Consider the following 18,368-nt stretch of genomic DNA (forward strand, 5'->3'; position numbering starts at 1 on the left):
GCATTGTTGTGAACAAACTCAATTCTGTGTATGTCTTTACATTTAAAATGACTAAAGTCTAAAGACATCATAGGTACAGTATATATAGAATGTGTATTGTATATGTATGTCTTGTACATGTAAATGTATATATCGTATCTAAGTATATTAGTCCACAGGGTCTGTCAGATCATTACTGGCTGAGGTGGTAGATAACAGAGATAAAACATAGGTCCACACAGTGCTATAAAGTGCCATGTGTCTGTCTTTCATGGACCCAGAATAGACTATAGAAAAAACACATTGCTACATGTATACTAGAAGTTCATAATACAGTAAATGATAGGGTCTCAACTATGTTTTGTTTTATAGGACACATACACAACTCCGCTCACATCCCTTCAGTGCTGGCATGTTCACTGTGAAGAGTGTTGGCTCCGAACTCTGGTAAGACTGTCAATTTGGAAAGTGTTTCCCATTTATTTGGGTGAAATATACTTCATATTAAAACAGACAAACTATATTTAATAATCTAAATATATATTTTTTAAAGATTAAACCCCCCCCCCCCATTCAATCTACACACTGTACTTCACAAAATGATAACTTTTTGGGGAATAGAATAGAGTTTATATTCACAATCGTTTAGTTGGTTAGAAATTAAAGTGATTGTCCATGATTTAGAAAGGCACACACTGTGTAATATCCCACACTGCATGTCAGAGCAGAAACCAAGCTATGAAGACTAAGGAACTCTCAGTTGATCTCTGAATTGGGTCATGATATAGGTCAGGGACGATTATAAAATAAATACTAAAGTTAAACAGAGAACCAGGCTCCATCATTATGAAATAAAAAAGTTTGGATCCACCAAGACTGGCAGGCAGTCAGTAATCAGGCATGAAGGACTTTTGTCAGGGATGAGACCAAAAACCCAATGGTCTCTCCAACAGAACTCCAGAGGTCCTCTGCAGAGCTTGAGGAGCTGGCAGAAGTGCAACCATCTCTTCAGCATTCCACCAGTCAGGCCTTTATGCCAGAGTGGCCCGACAGAAAACATGATTTGCCTGATTGGCCTGATTTACCAAGCGCTACTTCTGGCAAGGCCTAGGTACCGCTGATTATGCTATGCAGCCAGGGGTTGGAGAACCTATCAGGATGAAGAGAAGGAAAAAAGAAGAACAAATAGAGGCATTCTTCAAAAAAATCTGCATCAAGAGACCTCAGACTGGGTGAAGATGGGTCTTTGAACACACACTGTAGCGTGGCATTGTTTTGAACAAACTAAAGGAAAATCAAGTCTTAACATTCAAAAGGATTGGAGTCTTAACATTTGTAATGCATGACATATAAAATGTAATAGTCTATACTTTCAGTTATAGCAAAAGCAGTGACTACAGATGCCATAAAGATCCACAGTGCCATCTAGTGTCATGTGCTTGTCCTTCACACAGCCAAGGCGACTCCGGTTGTGGCTTCAGGACAAGCCTCCGGATGCTCTTGATCAGCTCAGTCAAAGATGGAAAATCTATGGAGACAGAAAGATTGCAGTTCACCAACACTCCTAATCCAACACATCTTGAGACGTGAATAATTAAAGAAAGCATGTCATGGTGTGCAAAGCTGCTAGAGGCATGCCCAAGAATACTCAAAGCTGGAGTTTCTGCTGAAGGCTCTCCAATGAAAGGCCGTGAATAAACAAAGTACTGTGAATGATGGTTTCACAGTTCTTTCAATCAAATTAGCCCATGTTTAAATTTACGTTTTCAGTTCATCATCATGGGGTTTTGCATGTAGATTCATGATTGAATGATTGATGATTCTTGGATTCAGCATTTGGAATAAAACTCTTTCAATCCTACTTGATTTCAAATTAAATGGAACTGACTTCAACCATGATATTTCAACAGAATGTATTTGCATGTAATACCGAGTTGTGAGTTGTTGTGCTCTGTCTTCCAGGGGGCTAAAAAGCTGTGTCCACAGTGCAACACCATCACTTCCCCCGGAGACTTGAGGCGGGTATACCTGTGAGAGCACAGGGCATCACGAGTTTTAAACTTATCAGGGGGGAACTGCTGTAAGGACAGCTGGCCTGTCAAATACTGTATCGACCTTTTCCTTTCATTGATCCACAGTACGTATCCCACTTTCCAGTGACTCAGTGGGGTAACACATGGCATACTGGAGAATATGAAGACAGTAGTACTTTGTATTTGGGCCTCTAATCTGCAGTTGAGCCAGTTGTAAGACTTCATGCAATTTCAACTATGTTTTCAAGTACATGTGTAACTATAATTTAATTAAAAAAAAAAAAGTTATTCCACACTCGGAAGCTCAGGCGTTGAATGAAATCTGTTTCACTCTTTGGACTATTTTAAGAATTTTTATAATAGTGTGTCCGTTTTTATGAGAGAAAAAAAAATCTAGCACATGTACATAATTTTCCCAATGTTTGCGATTGCCTCTGTATAGATGTATGTGGCCTAAACAACTCCCTTTGTGTGCACAGAGAAGCTATAGCTATTTATAGCTAAACCTATATCTTTGTTTATTAAGTTAAGGGGGACATAACAATGCTTATTGCAAGATTAATTGTTGTCTGTTGTTTGTTTGTGTTCCTTTGTACAGAATGAATAATTAGTGTTACAATTAATAAAAATGGATCTCTTCCATGGATCCAACATGATTTGTTGACCTCAAAGAGATGATATTTGTCTTTATTTGATTTATTTTATGTCAGAGCTACAGTATGTGTCATATGTTAGACACTTTTAGTTGTGGTTACATGTTGGACTATTTTCAGTATAGTCTGATTGATTTAGTGTGATGGATCTTAAATTTCGTACATTTTTCCATTTTAACTACAGTAAATTTGGTTGTCTCACAGTTAGGCATTAGTTTCCGATAGTTACTGTAAGATTTTATTCATTGACTTTTGGTCAAATAAAAAGCAGTGTGGGAAAGCTACAATTCAAGATCATTCACAATTAAAGCACAGTACACACTGTACATGCACTCACCTACCTCACAACTTCCATTGTATGCTGCCCCAGAATATTTTGAATTAGGTGTGACAATAACACTGCTGACATACCACTCAAATGTTTTCCACCCACATGCCGGCTGGGCCAAGTGTGTATTGATCCATCTGTCGAGAATTTCTACTTTAATAAACAGGCCACAGAAGTTAAGTGTAGAGCACTGTACTATATTAAACAGGCCACAGAAGCTTTGAGTAAGCCCTTAAAGAGGCATCTGGTCACATGACCTGAGGTCCTTAACCTGCTATCTGTTTGGATGCTGCAAGTAAACATAGATATAATGCAAGCAGGTGATTGGTTGATGAGCTGAGGGAGGAGGAGGTAATTGAACCTGGCAGCAAGATGTCTCTGTGAATCAGTGAGACACACATTCCCTCTCTCCCTCTCTCTCTCTCTCTCTCTCTCTCTCTCTCTCTCTCTCTCTCTCTCTCTCTCTCTCTCTCTCTCTTTCTCTCACACACACACATACACACACGCACATACACTTGACAGAACACACTGTTAGAGTCATTGACTAACCCTGATTAAGGACTTTTTCATCACTCAGAGACATTTCTTGACCAGACAAACCACACAGAAGAAAGGTAAGAACTTTTGAATTTATTTCTGTTGTGAATGAAGTAATACACAGCTAATACCAAAGTTTTCCTAATATGTACTTTCACACAGTACATACAATGGGTTAGTATTTGTGTTTAGTTTATCTTGGTTTCAAATGTTGAGCATTCAATGTCACTGAAAATGATGTGATTGTATGCCACCTCATTTTAGAGATGCTATAGGATAGGACATAGACACCCATAGATAGGACCAAACAAAGATAACAATAATATGTTATTTTTAACAAGTTACATCTTTCCAGTGCTAAAGACTTGTACAACAGATCGTGTGTTGCAACACCTTTGTATAATCGATTACTGAAAATACTTCAATAGACCTCTACTTCATATTATAAATTATCCTAATAGCACATTAATCACATGATGCAGATTTATTTAACACTGTTCCAGACAAATTAATTTTGCTTCAGTACAAGCAGGTTTCAGGTCACCCCACCCAGGTTTGGCCTTGATTCTGGATAATCCTCCTGCATGACCTACTGTGACTTCATTAAAGGACATTTTAAATGCAACCCTTGATTAACCCTATCTGTGCCACCCTATTTGTGGACAGTGCCAACTTACCTTATACAATGCAGTCTAAAACTGTATTTCTAACCAGGTCCTAAAATCTGCCAGAAAAGTATCCTACAAGTATTACGTAAATTGTTTCCTGACGCGTCTGATCGAATTTAATTCGTTTTCAAATTAAACAAATAGCACTCTGTGTACATTACATTGTCAGTGGTCACATGTGGCAGTGTTTAAATCTGTCATGTCTTGGCTTTTCTCCGTGGTTTTAATGATGTGGTCATCATGATGTGGCCTTATTCCTGAATATGGTCAGGCGACATGGTGGTTTAGAGTAGCTAATTCCTTGGATCAGCAGATTAGCATTAGTATCTGAACCTTAAGGGCTGGCTGGCAATCCAAGCTCTCATCTTGGATTGGCTTTTCTGTGTAAAGTGTGCCAGATACCAAATTAATTTAAACAGAAGAGGAATACTTTGAAGGTCATGACAAGGAATGAAGGTTGTTCAATCCCCTTTACTCTGTACTCCAAAGTACAGGGTTCAGTTACAGTTACAGTTCAATAGACATGTGTGCACATGTAATAACGCTACAATCAGGCAATAAGATAATAAGATGGGTGAGCTATGCAAGTTTTCTGACTTTTCTGGGGTGATCTAAAAAGACTGATACAGTGTGATCAGGCCTCTTGTCACAACATGACCTATCAGAGATTGTTAAGCATCAATGAGTCTGTAGTGTGCTACCCACCTAATACAACACTCCCACAAAATAAAAAAAGATTTGATATTAACATGATCTCCAATTGCTGTTTGCGTTAAGCAACTATGGCAGTATACCAAATACTTTTGTTGTTGTTGCCAATTTCACCTGAATTACACTGTTCATGTTTTTCTTTTAAATTGTTTATGATTCTGTTATCTCTCTATTCACACTCTCGTATTTCATTTTTCTCTCTTCTCTCTTTTCTTTCTCAGTGTTATGTCAGGACCGAGGCCTGTGGTTTTGAGCGGCCCTTCTGGGGCAGGTAAAAGTACCCTGCTGAAGAAGCTGCTGAAGGATTATGAAGGAGTCTTTGGCTTCAGTGTGTCACGTATGTTTGTGTGTCTGCCTCCTTTTGGCTTCTGTCCTAGTATTTCCTGTCTGGAAAGGATGTCAGGCAGTTTGGTATTTGGTACTGTCTGAGCCTAATTTAATCCAGCCCAGTTTTTGTTGTACTGTGCCATATACAGTGGCATATCCTTTACCTAGCTCAGTAATGGAACAAATCAAAGTAGCCAAATCTGGAAGACTAAAGCATTCATTTGAAATTACAAATCGGTGGTATTCTAACAACCCTATTGCTCAAATGTAAAGATTACTAGAGTTTCCTGAAACTGTAGGGGGAAAAAAGTGCATTTAATGTTCACTGAATGTGTTCTTCCAGATACAACAAGAAACCCCCGTCCAGGGGAGGAAGATGGCAAAGGTACAGTATGGCTGTCCTCACTATCACAGCACTCAAGTCTGCACACAGAGAATATCTCTGCATGATGCTAGTCTTTCAACCTAATAAATACAAAACCTGGAGCAACTTATTTTCCTTCATGCAACCAGGGTTGTTGAATATTATTTTGGAGTAGGTAGACTTTTGTATGGCTTTAAGAAAGGTCTAACTGCTGTCTATTTAAAATTAACAACCAGTCTAGAAATTGGAATTTGAATGAAACTGTAAACATATGTGCAGGTCAATATTTGATATATAATACAACCCTTAAATGAATGACTTATTGGAACCTACCAATTCCATGATGTTCTATAGGTCTAAAAATGAAAAGGTTTTTTCATTTTGCATTTAAAACCATTGTAATTTTGAATTAAGAAATTGTTGTACAAAATGGGATTCTCCCTTGCAGTTTATACCCTAAAACAAGAGTTTTTTTTTCTTCAAAACATTAAATCCATGTGCTGAAAATAAGCTATCAAGATCTGTGAGAAGGGATCGTACAGACATCAAAAGCCCATGGATGTGTTCTATGGTTCTCTGGAGACCAATATGTTGAATGCATAATGCAAAATGCATAGAACATTGACTGAAATATTTGTAAATAACGAGAGTAAGACATGGATTGCTCAAGTAAAGTACCAATGGCTTCACAATTAATTCTCAAATGCACCTTTGAGTGCTCCAGAGCATTTTATTTCAATATGAAATACCAATTTCAAAATTAACATTGGTATTAAAGACACATTTCATGAGACATTTATGGAATGCCAAATATGTAAATACTAAATACCATATACCACAGATCTTAAAATAAAAAAATCCTGGACACAAATGACCTATATACTATACTGTTCACTGAGGAAATGTGAGTGAAATTGATCACTTGAAACTTACAATTCAAGAGGCAATGGATTTTCTCTTTAAATGTCATTCATCCCTTGATCCTTCCTCTGCTTTGTCAGCACAGACCTCCAGTATTTCCCTTTATCCTTTTGTGCCCAAAACCATCTCCAACGCCCCACCTTCCAGCTACTTGTCTGCTCAATCCCATACTGTACATACCAACCAACAATGAATCTACATTGCTTCTTACTCCCAAGTGAACTGCAGAGAACTCTCTTAAATAAAACAGGGGTAAACATCTTTCTCTGCCTTTTTGTTTTCTCCATAGGCTTGAACAGTCTCCCTTTGCTTCTAGGAGCTACGTTACTGCCCGTGGCAGATGTCTTATCCTCTGTCTCATCCGAAGGTGTAAATATATATCCTCAATTTGTGTTCTATCGAATCACAAAATACATAAATGTGACCTAAAAGTGATTCAAAGACCCAATTACTAAGAGAGAGTGTGATGGGGGTTACTTTCATCATCCAGGAACATTGTTAAGAAATGTACTGTAGATGATTGTAGTTCTGAAGAAGACTAAATTTGACAGTCTTAGGAACTCAAAATGTCAGTTTGCACTTTGGAGTAAAAAGCTTTGAAAATAGCCCCCTGTGATGCATCGCTAGTTGCTGCCTGTTCCTAAATTTCAAGAACTTTTAATATTCCAAAAAGCTTTAGCTTTTTCACATAGCCAGAACTGAAGATACTCAACACACCATTAACATTACAAAATGTTTTTGATTCTGCTTATTGCCATCAATTGATAAATGGATTTCTGGTGCCATTTTGGAGCATACAGCTTTGGAGTTGTTCAGATTACGAGCATTATTGCTCCTGGATGAAAACTACCGACTGAAGTTTATGCTTCTTAGTCCTCCTAAATAATGTTTTTGATGGAGATCTGCAAATTTCAAAACCATTTTGATCTCAGTTTATTGTGCATCCTATGTCTATCCTGCCATTCGCAGTAAGACAACTATCTTTTGTAGTTATCTTATCTTTTGTATATTTTTTGTGACCTATTTCAGTCTGGAAGTCTTCCTCACAATGTTGTCATGCTAATGTGTGTGCTGATCTCAGTGTCTTTGGGAGACCTGTGGCCTGTAGTTGTGGCAGTGACTTCTGTGTTGTGCCACAGCAGTAGATCCCCTGTGGTTGTCAATATTGACATACATATATGTGGCAGAATAGGAATATTCTAATGGTAAAGACAACACAGCATGGTAGTTGCCAGTCAGCGTTTGCTTGCTCCCTCTGTCTCTCCTTTTTTTCCTCAGTTGTCGTTTTGAGTCTGAAATGAACATTGTTTATGTAGATTTTAATTGACAAAAAATAGCAGTTCCATGTTTTTCATTACATTCATCTTTAGTACACTTGCAACCTTTTTTTTCTGTCGTGTGAATTATTTTACTGGTGTTCTGAGAATTTAGTGCATGATTTTATAGCACTTTTGTGGTGATACTCTTAAAAAGAGTGACCAACTAAATATTTCAGTAGTTCCACTACAGAAATAGTATATTTTTATTTTTGAGAGAATAATATTCAAATGTTTTCTCAATCTCAAAATCGTATTATGTTTTATCCTTTGTACCACCTCCAGACTATCACTTTACAACCCGGGAGGCCATGCAAGAAGGTATTGACAAAGGGGATTTCATTGAGAATGCAGAATTTTCGGGAAACATGTATGGAACGAGGTAAAGTATAACACTTGATCCCAAGACCATATTTTTTTTTGCAACACTTAAGTTAACATCCAAGTTCTTCTCCAGAAAATACATCTAGAGACATCGTAGACTGACCTTGAGGATAAAGTAGGTCAGTAGAGAGAGACTGAAAACAGCTCTAAACTCCATTATACCAGAAAGGCAAAGGTACAACAGAGCAGTTCACCACCTGGTGTTAAGTTTAATCTCTTCCCCGGTGCTCAAGATAACACAGTCCTATAAGTAGGATCCATAACAATCCTCTTACCTTATCAAAGTTCACTAAAATTACCATGAGAATTACAGGAAGAAGGGAGTGTTACTTTGTGAATCCATTGTTAAGTGCAAATTTGTCTTGTCTATCATAACCACATTACATTTTTACCTGCCCATAAAAACTGAAAAAGTATCCTAATGATTTCAAATCAGACTAAGAATCCAGTTAATGTTCTTTCAACAGTAAGTCATCAGTAGAAGATGTACGGGCAAAGAACCTGATATGTATCCTAGATGTGGACATCCAGGGTGTCAGGAACATCAAGCAAACTGATCTGGATCCCATCTACGTTTCTATTCAGCCTCCCTCCATGGAAATCCTGGTGAGCAGTCCACAATCTAGTTAAATCACTGAAATTCCTCATTAAAAATTTCACACTGCCGTTGACGCCAATGGGATTCTATCATACAGTCGGGTTCCAATCCTCACATATGACAATGTGAAACATAACTGTTCATCTACTGATTTTTTCAGGAGAAGCGTTTGCGGGACAGACAGACAGAGACTGAGGAAAGTTTACAGAAAAGGCTGGAGGCAGCAAGGATTGACATGGAGGAAAGTAAGTTCCCTTGCCTGGTGTGAAGAACATAGCAAATACATCTAGACATTTGGTTGGTGAAAGAATACGATTTTTAGAAATAGGCCTTGAGCTTGTCTGTGAAGAAACACACTGTTATAGATGAATTGTGGCTTAATTTTCTTCCTTGTCCTAATTGTTTTTTCCGTAAATTTTTTGTAACCCAGGCAATGAACCAGGAGTCTTTGACCTTGTCATTGTAAACGATGACTTGGATGAGGCCTATGAGAAGTTGAAAAATGTCCTCCTTGAGGTAAAGTGTGCAGTATCTGCATTTAGCAATCCATGAGTTGAAGTGGTGTCATATATGAATTACACATTAAGTGATCTTGAGGATGAATTCACACATTTTCACACGCATAATCTCTGTCTCAACAGGAAATACAGAAAGTCCAGGAAGCCAACAAGTCATAAGGGGGTGAGCAGCCTAATCCCATAAGGTCATTCAAACGAGTAACACAGCCTTGAACTCTGGCATGAATAACACTATATTTGATGCTACATCACCATAAAGAAGCAATAAGCCCCCCTGATATCAGTTTATTAAACCTTGTGAGAGTTGCTTGCCACAAAAACTGCTGTGGGCTAGTCAGAGGAACAGACACAAGGTATTTTGATTCTTTGATGCAGTTTTTTCTTTCTCCGTCACTATATGGAATCTGGATAAGAGAATGGGGCACTTATAACTTTTGTTGTGTATGGAAGAAAAAATAGCCTTCTCTGCCAACTGGTTTTACTGTGATGTACTGTAGAAAGGTAGGAACCACTGCCAAAGCGAATACTAGATGTTTGTTTTGTCTTTATAATCCAAGGTTTAGAGTTACAATTAGCTTGTCCTGTTGAAAAGTTTTGTTAGGCTTTGTTTTGTGTTCAGACACAAGTGGACATACTATGGTAAAACAACCTAATCAACAGTAAAACAAAAGTTGAGCGTAAAACTGTCTTAGCTGTCAAATGTTGGACTAGATGTGTGATAAACAGTCTTAATTTAAGATATATTATAATAGATCTATTTGTATGTACGTCTTCTTTTTCTCAGTAGCAATTTGACTGACAATAATAAGCATCCAGACATTCATAATATGATTATTATGTATTGAGTCTTATTTCACAGTAAGTTTCTGTACTTACAGCATGTGGTGTTTTACAGACTGGGGATAGACTGCATCTTAACAAAACAGTCAGAGAACATACAGAGGTCAGGACTCCTCCACAATATAAGTAACTGTTGTGTGTATTGGTGCAAAATTGCATGTTTTGTATGCAAATGAAAGAGATCATTAAACAATGTCTAATTTCACCACTCTTTCTGTTTTATTTGGCTTTCGTTCAGTCCATACATATTGCCTTTAGTAAGGTGCATGAATACTTAATCAATTATACGTATTTTTGTCTATTTCTCAAAAAACATTTGTTCATATCCTCCTTTGTACACAATAAGACAGTTCATGTGAAATTCTTAAACAATGTTCACTCAAAATATCATTTAGGAAAAGGACATACGTCAGTCAACACTTTTCCTTTGTCATTCCAAAATTGATGCTTAATCCCTTTGCCATTTTCCAAAACACAAGTCACATTTAGCATACAGGCTCTGTAAACAAATGAGCCAGAAGACATAGTTAAGGCGAAAATGAACATCATTGTCCAAAACTCCATAAATTCTACCTCACACAAGCAACAGCATTGCACAGAATACTTCACATTTTCCCTGATATGATCTTAATAATTCAGTAAATGCATACCCAGATACAGTTTCCCTTGTTGTAAGACACATCCCAGTTCTGCAATCAGGATATTATTTGATACATTTGTACATGTTTCCACACAAGGCATGTCAGTCTTTGTCTTTAATCATTGAATCACTGAAAGAAGGGCCCCTGCAGCTTGGTGCGTACCTGGTCTCGTTTCACCTCCCGCTCCTTGAGGTAGGTCTTCAGTTTGTCTGTGGAGAAGCACACGATGGAGTCCCTGGGTTTGGAGGGCATCCGTTCCCCACGCACCCACGGGTTCTGGAGACACTCTGCTGCCGTGGGTCTTCCCCTAAGAACAAACACGGCACAGGAGAACACTTCAAATTATTAAAAAAATTGACTGTATGTGTCACTCACAGCTTTTCTAATGATACTGTTGTCATTCTCCATAACATTACAAATACTGTAACTAAGAATTGGTTTCAGAGCCTAAATGTTTAACAGGATGTAGCATAGTGTTTGATGGCTCAGATGGGGGAGGCATTCACCAAGCCTTGCTGTTCATGGTGTTCTTTAGGAAAGTGATGGCTCCCTCTGACAGGCCCGGGTAACAGCGGCTGAACTGGATCTTGCCCTTCCGGATGTTTCTGTCCCTCTCCCAGTTGAGGTCCGAGTGGAAAGGGCTGTCGGCACTCAACCTGGAACAGACGAAAGGCACTGAGACACAAATCCATTTGAAACCGTCTGGTGGGAATTGTGAAAAGAGATCAGTCTTCTCTTGTTTGTCTTTTGTACGTACATGATAAAAGTCAAAACTCCAACAGCCCAGATATCCGTCTCAGGTCCAACTCCATGGCCCTCCAGAATTTCCGGAGCTTTAGGAAGGACAATGTAAACTGACAAAACAGACAAGAAGACATTCTTCATAAAAGGTTTTTTTTCTTTTTTCTTTTTTGTTGTTGCTGGATGTATTCCCTGTAATTGATGGATACATCTGTTGTAATCATGCAAAGACTGTGGATCAGGAAATGACAAGCAAATCGTGTTTGTTATAGAGGTAGTACTGTAGGCTAGGAATGGTGAGTAAGTGAGCGAGGTTAGGTTTAGCTAGGGTATGGTCCATCCATCTGTCCCCTCCTCGCAGGTATACCTTTGCTGCGGTTTTCTGTTGAATGCCGTGACAGCCACAAAACTCTTTAGTACATTAGAAATCCAACACAAAATAAGAAAATTAAGCTGAAGTAAAAAGTATGGTGGGCCTCCATCCATACCTTTGTTGTCAGACAGGCCTTGAATGTGTTCGATGTTGAGGGCCTGTCCAGGAGTGAAAGGCTGGGCAGAGCCCAGGTCGACGATCTTCAGCATGTTGGGGCCAGTCACCAGCATGTTGTCTGACTTCAGGTCCAGGTGGACAACCCTACGGCCGTGCAGGTAGTCCACGGCACTGAGGATCTGACACAGCAGCTCCACCACCTGCACCTCTGCATACAGCTCTCTGGGGAGGGCAGGGGATAGGAGGAGAGAGAGAATATGTATGGGGCGTCATCCATGCCCTGGTATATACACATAAATATATATATTTATATATTTGTGGCCAACTGCAGGTAACTGCAACACCTATGTGACGTGTGTAACGTGTGTGTCCATTGTAAGTGCATCTAAATTGCTTGCGTGCGTTCGGAGGTTTGATATCATTGCGCAGGCATATGCAGGCGCTAGTGATCCCTTTGCATATAAACCAGTGACACGTATTACCCCCCATACATGCGTGGGTGTGTGTATGTGGGGGGGGGGGGGGGGGGTACGCATGTCGTGTGTGTGTGTGTCTGCACGCATGTGTCTGACCTCTCCGCCAGGCTATGGAGCAACTCTTGGCCTGAGCACAGCTCTTCCACCAGGACCAGGCAGCGCGAGGTGATGAAGGCCGCATGCAGCTGCACCAGGTGGGGGTGGCGCAGTCTCTTCAGCAGCTGGTACTCCCTCAGCACCAGCTGCCTCTGCTCTGGCCTGTACGGGGTGATCTTGGCTGCAAACAGCTGCCTGCTCTCCTCCTCCTGACACCGTGTCACCACGCTGAACCGACCCCTGGGAGACACAAACAGTAGGGGGGAGGTACGTAGAACTGACCTACAAGTTGAACCCCAATCTGCATACTTTAGAAGGTATTACAACTGCGCTTCCATTTTTGAAAGATGCAGGCGTGAAATGCGTCCCGTTTGGTACATGCCACAGTGGTTAATCCTAAACTGGTGCAGACAGGTTTGTATCAAAGCACTTAAAGGCCACTTCTCCTGTTAACCTTGCAAGAAAGCTGATTTTGCAAGATAATTACAATGCGAGAATCTATCTTGCCAAGCTCCAAGTTATCCGTTTGTGCCCAAACCACAGTGGTTTGGACCAACCAGCGTCCTATGAGGAACTACTGGCAGCTTTTTTGAAAGGGCCTGTCCTTTTCCAAACAGTCAAGACGACTTCCCAGATGGATGTGTGACAAACCATCTCGTGAGTCAGGTTCATCTCTTCGGCCAGGTTACTGTCAAGTACCTGTTGATCTCTGAGAGAAAGGTGTAGGTCTTATGGGAAGGCTGACTTCCTGACCCTGCTGTCTTAGTCTCTGGAGACTCAGTCTGGATGAGGGGAATATGGCTCTCTATAGAAGAAATCAAATGGAATCATCTAGCCACACGCAATTAAACACAGCACATTGCATGACACACAAACATTTCATTGGTATGACAATGGAAACAACAGTATTTGGACTGGCCTTCAGGATGTGTAGCCATAACCACTGGCTGTGAGGATTCGCTGAAGGGTCCAGCCCCTGTCTTGGTGATGCAGCCCACCCTGAAGATATAGCCTGCTCCCCTGGGTAAGTTCTTCACCACATAGCAGCTGTCTGTCACATCATCACACAGCACCTTCCAGTCCCCACCTGCAACAGCATGTTGTCACATCTGTTCCTTCCTTGGTCGATGTTTATAACATTTACACAACCCAAATCATAAAAGCTAACATATTTGGAATGTTGCAATAAAGTAACCCACCTACCAATCTATTGTGGAAAGCCTTGATTTAATTCTTATTTAACATCTAACAGTCTTTATGTGTGATATGTCAGCTGCTATTTTCATCTTACCATCTGTGCTATATTGTAAACAGTACACAGCAGGATCACTGGACTGTATTGGTCTCCAGACCAAAAACAGTCCACCTCCATCCAAATGGATCACATCAGGTCTGCATGGGCGTACAGGCAGTTCTACAAGTCAGATGCAAATTAGATTTTAGCAGTAGTAGTAGGAAGTTATACTGATCCCAAAGGGGATTTATGTCACGCCCATTCCCGTGCCCCAGCCTTAGTTTGTCTGCCCTAGTGTTTCCCTGTGTTTTGTGTTAATTAGTTCCACTTGTGTCTTAGTGATTGTCTTTCAGTGGTGTTGTTGGTGTTGTTGCGTTCACCTGTGTCTTGTTTGGTTCGGTGTATTTAGTCCCTGTCATTTGTTGGTTTAATGTAGCGTGTTTTCAGTTTGGGTTGGTGTTTCTATATCCTACGTACCTGTGAGTATCCCTGCGGTCTCAACGTTCTCAAGTAAAGCCTTTTGTTTCTTGACTCCTGCCTCACTGATCTCCTTGCGCTTGGGTCCTCCCTGCACCCCACGTTACAGAACGTCTAACCCACCATGGACCCAGCGGAGAGTTCCCCCAACCCTTTCGAGGGCACCTGGCTTGCCTTTAGGGGACCCCATGTGTGCTCACCGGAGGTCTCGCCAGTGAAGGAAGCGCCCAACGGAGGAATGCCCACACTCGGCACTACCTGACTGGCGCCAATCGTGGGTTCTCCGCATCCGACCCTTGCCACCCCGTCCGAAAAGTTTTTTTGGGGGGGGGTCCAACTCCACTGGGCTGACCCCACGGTGGGGTTGGCTTGCCGCTCCCAAGTGACTCCGTGCCCGCGCTCCGTAGCGACTCCGTGCCAGGCGCTCCCAAGCGCTTCCGTGCCCGCGCTTTTGTGCCCGCGCTCCCAAGCGCAAGGAGACAGGTGACGCAGGAGTCAAGAAACAAAAGCCTTTACTTGAGCACGTCGAGACAGCAGGAATACGCTAGATTTAACACGCTACATGAAACGACTGACCAAGACAACTGAACAAATTACAGGGACTAAATACACCAAACAAGACACAAGTGAACCCAACAACACTAACGACATCACTGAAAGACAATCATCAAGACACAGGTGGAACTAAAACACAGAACACAGGGAGACAATAGGCCAGACAAACTAAGGCTGTGGCACGGCCGTGGGAGTGACAATTTTGTGTATTTTCTTTTACTAAGTAAACTGAATTGGCCCACTTTTTAGGCCATTTAGTACACTTTAAAGTACACTTATAGTTTATTTGAAGTTTACTTTTGAATACTGTAAAGTAGCCTGTGTAGTGCACTTTTAGTTTACGAAGTATACTTCGTAAAGTACCTCAAAATATACCTTTGAATACTCTAAAGCAGGGGTGGGGAACGTCCGGAAATCATTTGGTCCGGCCGCCATGGCACTGCAAGCACCATATTATTAGGTGCATTATTCGTTGGCAGCGCCACTATTTTTATGTGGAAGAGGACCGCGGAGGCGCGCAGCGTCGCGTACAAATGTACCAAAACATTACTGCGCACTCACATTAGGTGTGGAATTCCTTTCTAGCAAATCAAACCCAGAATACGTCCTAGGTTTGGGCTAAGCCCCGAATGTTTACAGTCTGGCTCCGCGACTGATTAACACTCGGATCGATAAGCAGTCTCAAAAATTGTAGCAATATAAAAAACAATACGATCCCTTTCCGTAATCATAATACCCCCCCAGAAATGTTCACTGCACCCGCAGTCAAAGCAGGCTGCATCCGGCCCTGCCAGCTAACATCACAAACCTCACCAAGAAGTTCCAGCCATCACATTAGGGGTGCGTTAAATGTTTGACCAAATATAGCAGGCACATTTTTTAATTGATAATTCCGTACGGCCCCCGAATGATTTTATAAATATCCAAATGGCCCTTGGCAGAAAAAAGGTTCCCCACCCCTGCTCTAAAGTAACCTGTGTAGTGCACTTTCAGTTCATGAAGTAGGCCTATACTTCCTAAAGTACTTCACAGTATACCTTTGAATACTCTAAAGTCACCTGTGTAGTGCACTTTCAGTTCATGAAGTATACTTCCTAAAGTATACTTTAGCATACTTTCATGTGCACTTTGAATTAATGTAAGTACTTCAAAAAATAACTTAATAAATTTCCATTCACTATGATTTACTAATAGATTTAAATGTTTAGGGGCAACTCAAACGCCACCCATCTTGCGTCACTTTACGAGAACGGGGGCCCTCGTCAAGTGACACCGCAGATTATTAGCTGAAAGAAGCTAATTACTGCGCAGGTTCCCACTTAACAATAATCCAGCTCTTCTTGTCAAACGTAAGTCATTTAACTCATGGTTACAATGGTAAACCAGCACACCAATGACAAATACCACACAACAAAACACTACATTCTAAGCAGACACATAAAAAAAACGAAATTCATGAAGTTACATTTGTATTTCGAACAAACGGCAAATTTATCAACACATTTTAACACTATTTACTGCCTTGCATCATGGGAATTGATCAGCCAATGAGCCACGCTATCTTCATTTTTTCACGTCGTTATTTCGTTCTTCAGTCAGTTTGACAGTATAACCTTCAAATGCATAATGCAACCCTTCTGGCTGCTTCTTTCTCAAGTAGCTTTTTAGTTTTTTCCATTAATACTCCAATTGATCATTATTAGTATAAGAGTATAGGGCTTCAAAATGTTTTGGCAGTAATTAAGGTTACAGCTTCAGTAACAAAAAAAATGTGCAATGCAAAATAGATTTTCCTAGACATGAATAATTAGAATATACAAGATGGATCTAAAGAATGTAACATGTAATGTACTTTAAAAGTATTTTGACTGTTTTTGCTGTATAATAAAAGAAAATGTACATCCTACTCCAGAAGAAATGTATACAATTTTCTGTTTCTAAGCATACTTCTTAAAAGTATATAAAAAGTGAACTATTTTCTAAGCATAGCCTACTTAAAAGTATATCAAAAGTGAACTATTTTCTAAGTATACTTCTAAAAATTATATCAAAAGTGTACTATCCATTTTTAGTATACTTTAATATACTTATTTTTTTGTATGGGAGGTCCATTACTTTTTTCTCTTTATATGTTACCAGTACCATTCTACAACATAATCAGAGAACATAATATAGAATTCCATAGATATTCGGATGACACACAACTGTATCCGCTGAACCCAACGATGCAACAGCCATAAATTCCATTACCAACTGCTTGTCGGCAATAAACAAATGGATGAATGATAACTTTCTTAAATTAAATGAAGACAAAACTGAAGTCCTACTATGTGGCCCCAAATCCAAAAGAGAGATGCTAACTAAGAATAGGAGGTTTAACCCCCTGGCTTAAACCGGAGGTGACAAGTCTCGGTGTAATCCTGGACTCAGATTTGAATTTCAACTCTCACAATAATAAAGTGACCAAAACAGCTTTCTTTCACCTCAGGAATATAGCGAAGGTACGACCATTCATAAACCAAAATGATGCAGAGAAGCTAATTCATACTTTTATATCCAGCCGACTGGAATACTGTAACGCTGGTCTTCCCAAGAAAACCACTGAAAGACTACAGCTCATTCAAAACTCTGCAGCTAGATTATTAACCAAAACTAAAAGGAGAGAACACATCAGTTGTCATGGAAATTTTGGAATACAGTTATAATATGTGTGTTTTATATGAGGAATGTGTTTTAAGGGAAGTCTGAAGAAGCTTAATACAGTGACAGTCGATTCAACCCATTTGGTAGAGATGCCATTTGCAGTTTTATAACTAGGAGACGTGAAGTCTAAGAGACGGGAAGTCTGGGTGACCTGAGAGGGTTCTTGTCACCTGGGGAGGAAGAGACAGTTGGTCTGGAGACAATGTGAATTCAACTGTATTGTTATTGTGATATGCTGCTCTGACCCTTCCTGTAGACTTGTTTGAAGTGCCCACACAAAGGAAAGTTGACCATTTGACTGGTTTGGGGAGAGAGGCCACAATAAAGAACCGTGGGAACTTGATATGAAGTCACTGTCACTGAGCAGTGCTGACCAATCACAGAGTTCAGAATAACCATTTGATCTAAAGTTTATATAAGGCAGGGTTTTGGGGTTGTTCTGGATCACTCTGGCGAACGACCTGTGGCTAGCACCTCCTTCGTTAGACTGATCACAAAGTACTTTGTTAAATCTTGATTTGTACAAGCAAAATAAATTTATTGTAACCGCCATCTCTTGACTATTCAAATCTACACAGTGCCACTGGAATTTTTCCATATCACTTGGTGGCCAGTACGGGTAGATCCTCGTCTGCTCAGTGTATCTCCGACATGTACTCCCTTAGAAAAGGTGATTTGATCAATCCGGCATAGCCGCCTTTACCTCTATCCAAAATTTTCAGAGAAAGCGGGGCCGATTCGAGGGGGTGCTTGACTGGTTGCACTTTCGCTGGCGCGG

The 18,368-nt window shown here is 40.3% G+C and overlaps 3 protein-coding genes across 6 annotated transcripts in view; 2 read left to right on the forward strand and 1 right to left on the reverse strand.

The window, feature by feature from the left end:
• rnf220b (ring finger protein 220b) overlaps nt 1-2,616 on the forward strand; it is a 28,363-nt gene extending 25,747 nt beyond the window's left edge. The window contains exons 15-16 of one of the 2 annotated variants that reach the window (XM_062452906.1): nt 352-426; nt 1,942-2,616. In XM_062452906.1, coding sequence (XP_062308890.1) covers nt 352-426; nt 1,942-2,013 — 147 coding nt within the window. In that variant the 3' untranslated portion in view covers nt 2,014-2,616. Of the gene's footprint in view, nt 1-351; nt 512-1,941 lie in introns of those variants that run through there. The other variant, XM_062452905.1, reaches the window with a different exon arrangement.
• An 877-nt stretch (nt 2,617-3,493) lies between these two features.
• Nucleotides 3,494-10,382, forward strand: guk1b (guanylate kinase 1b). Of its 3 annotated transcripts, XM_062452295.1 has the most exons (10): nt 3,494-3,607; nt 5,131-5,246; nt 5,580-5,621; nt 6,811-6,888; nt 8,123-8,219; nt 8,689-8,827; nt 8,980-9,064; nt 9,250-9,335; nt 9,461-9,500; nt 10,216-10,382. In XM_062452295.1, the coding sequence occupies exons 2-9, from the start codon at nt 5,135-5,137 to the stop codon at nt 9,494-9,496; spliced, it is 675 nt and encodes a 224-aa protein (XP_062308279.1). In that variant the 5' UTR covers nt 3,494-3,607; nt 5,131-5,134; the 3' UTR covers nt 9,497-9,500; nt 10,216-10,382. The 3 variants fall into 3 exon arrangements, with proteins under 3 accessions (XP_062308279.1, XP_062308278.1, XP_062308280.1); XM_062452294.1 differs by having other exon boundaries at nt 9,461-10,382; XM_062452296.1 differs by lacking the exon at nt 6,811-6,888 and having other exon boundaries at nt 9,461-10,382.
• obscna (obscurin, cytoskeletal calmodulin and titin-interacting RhoGEF a) overlaps nt 10,381-18,368 on the reverse strand; it is a 52,299-nt gene continuing 44,311 nt past the window's right edge. The window contains exons 63-71 of the mRNA XM_062452220.1: nt 13,913-14,035; nt 13,541-13,708; nt 13,321-13,426; nt 12,622-12,861; nt 12,048-12,271; nt 11,927-11,941; nt 11,576-11,672; nt 11,325-11,474; nt 10,381-11,125 (exon numbers count right to left, since the gene is read on the reverse strand). Of these exons, the coding sequence (XP_062308204.1) occupies nt 10,945-11,125; nt 11,325-11,474; nt 11,576-11,672; nt 11,927-11,941; nt 12,048-12,271; nt 12,622-12,861; nt 13,321-13,426; nt 13,541-13,708; nt 13,913-14,035 (1,304 nt within the window). The 3' untranslated portion in view covers nt 10,381-10,944. The remainder of the gene's footprint in view (nt 11,126-11,324; nt 11,475-11,575; nt 11,673-11,926; nt 11,942-12,047; nt 12,272-12,621; nt 12,862-13,320; nt 13,427-13,540; nt 13,709-13,912; nt 14,036-18,368) is intronic.

This window comes from Osmerus eperlanus, chromosome 26 (genome assembly GCF_963692335.1).
Source record: "Osmerus eperlanus chromosome 26, fOsmEpe2.1, whole genome shotgun sequence".
NCBI lineage: Eukaryota > Metazoa > Chordata > Actinopteri > Osmeriformes > Osmeridae > Osmerus > Osmerus eperlanus.

Bases quoted from the DNA above. Each gene is read 5' to 3' on its own strand.
- guk1b (XM_062452294.1), top strand. From the start codon at position 5,135: ATGTCAGGACCGAGGCCTGTGGTTTTGAGCGGCCCTTCTGGGGCAGGT. The intron at 5,247-5,579 runs GTATGTTTGTGT...GTGTTCTTCCAG, and splicing joins CTTTGGCTTCAGTGTGTCAC to ATACAACAAGAAACCCCCGT. The intron at 8,220-8,688 runs GTAAAGTATAAC...TTCTTTCAACAG, and splicing joins GGAAACATGTATGGAACGAG to TAAGTCATCAGTAGAAGATG.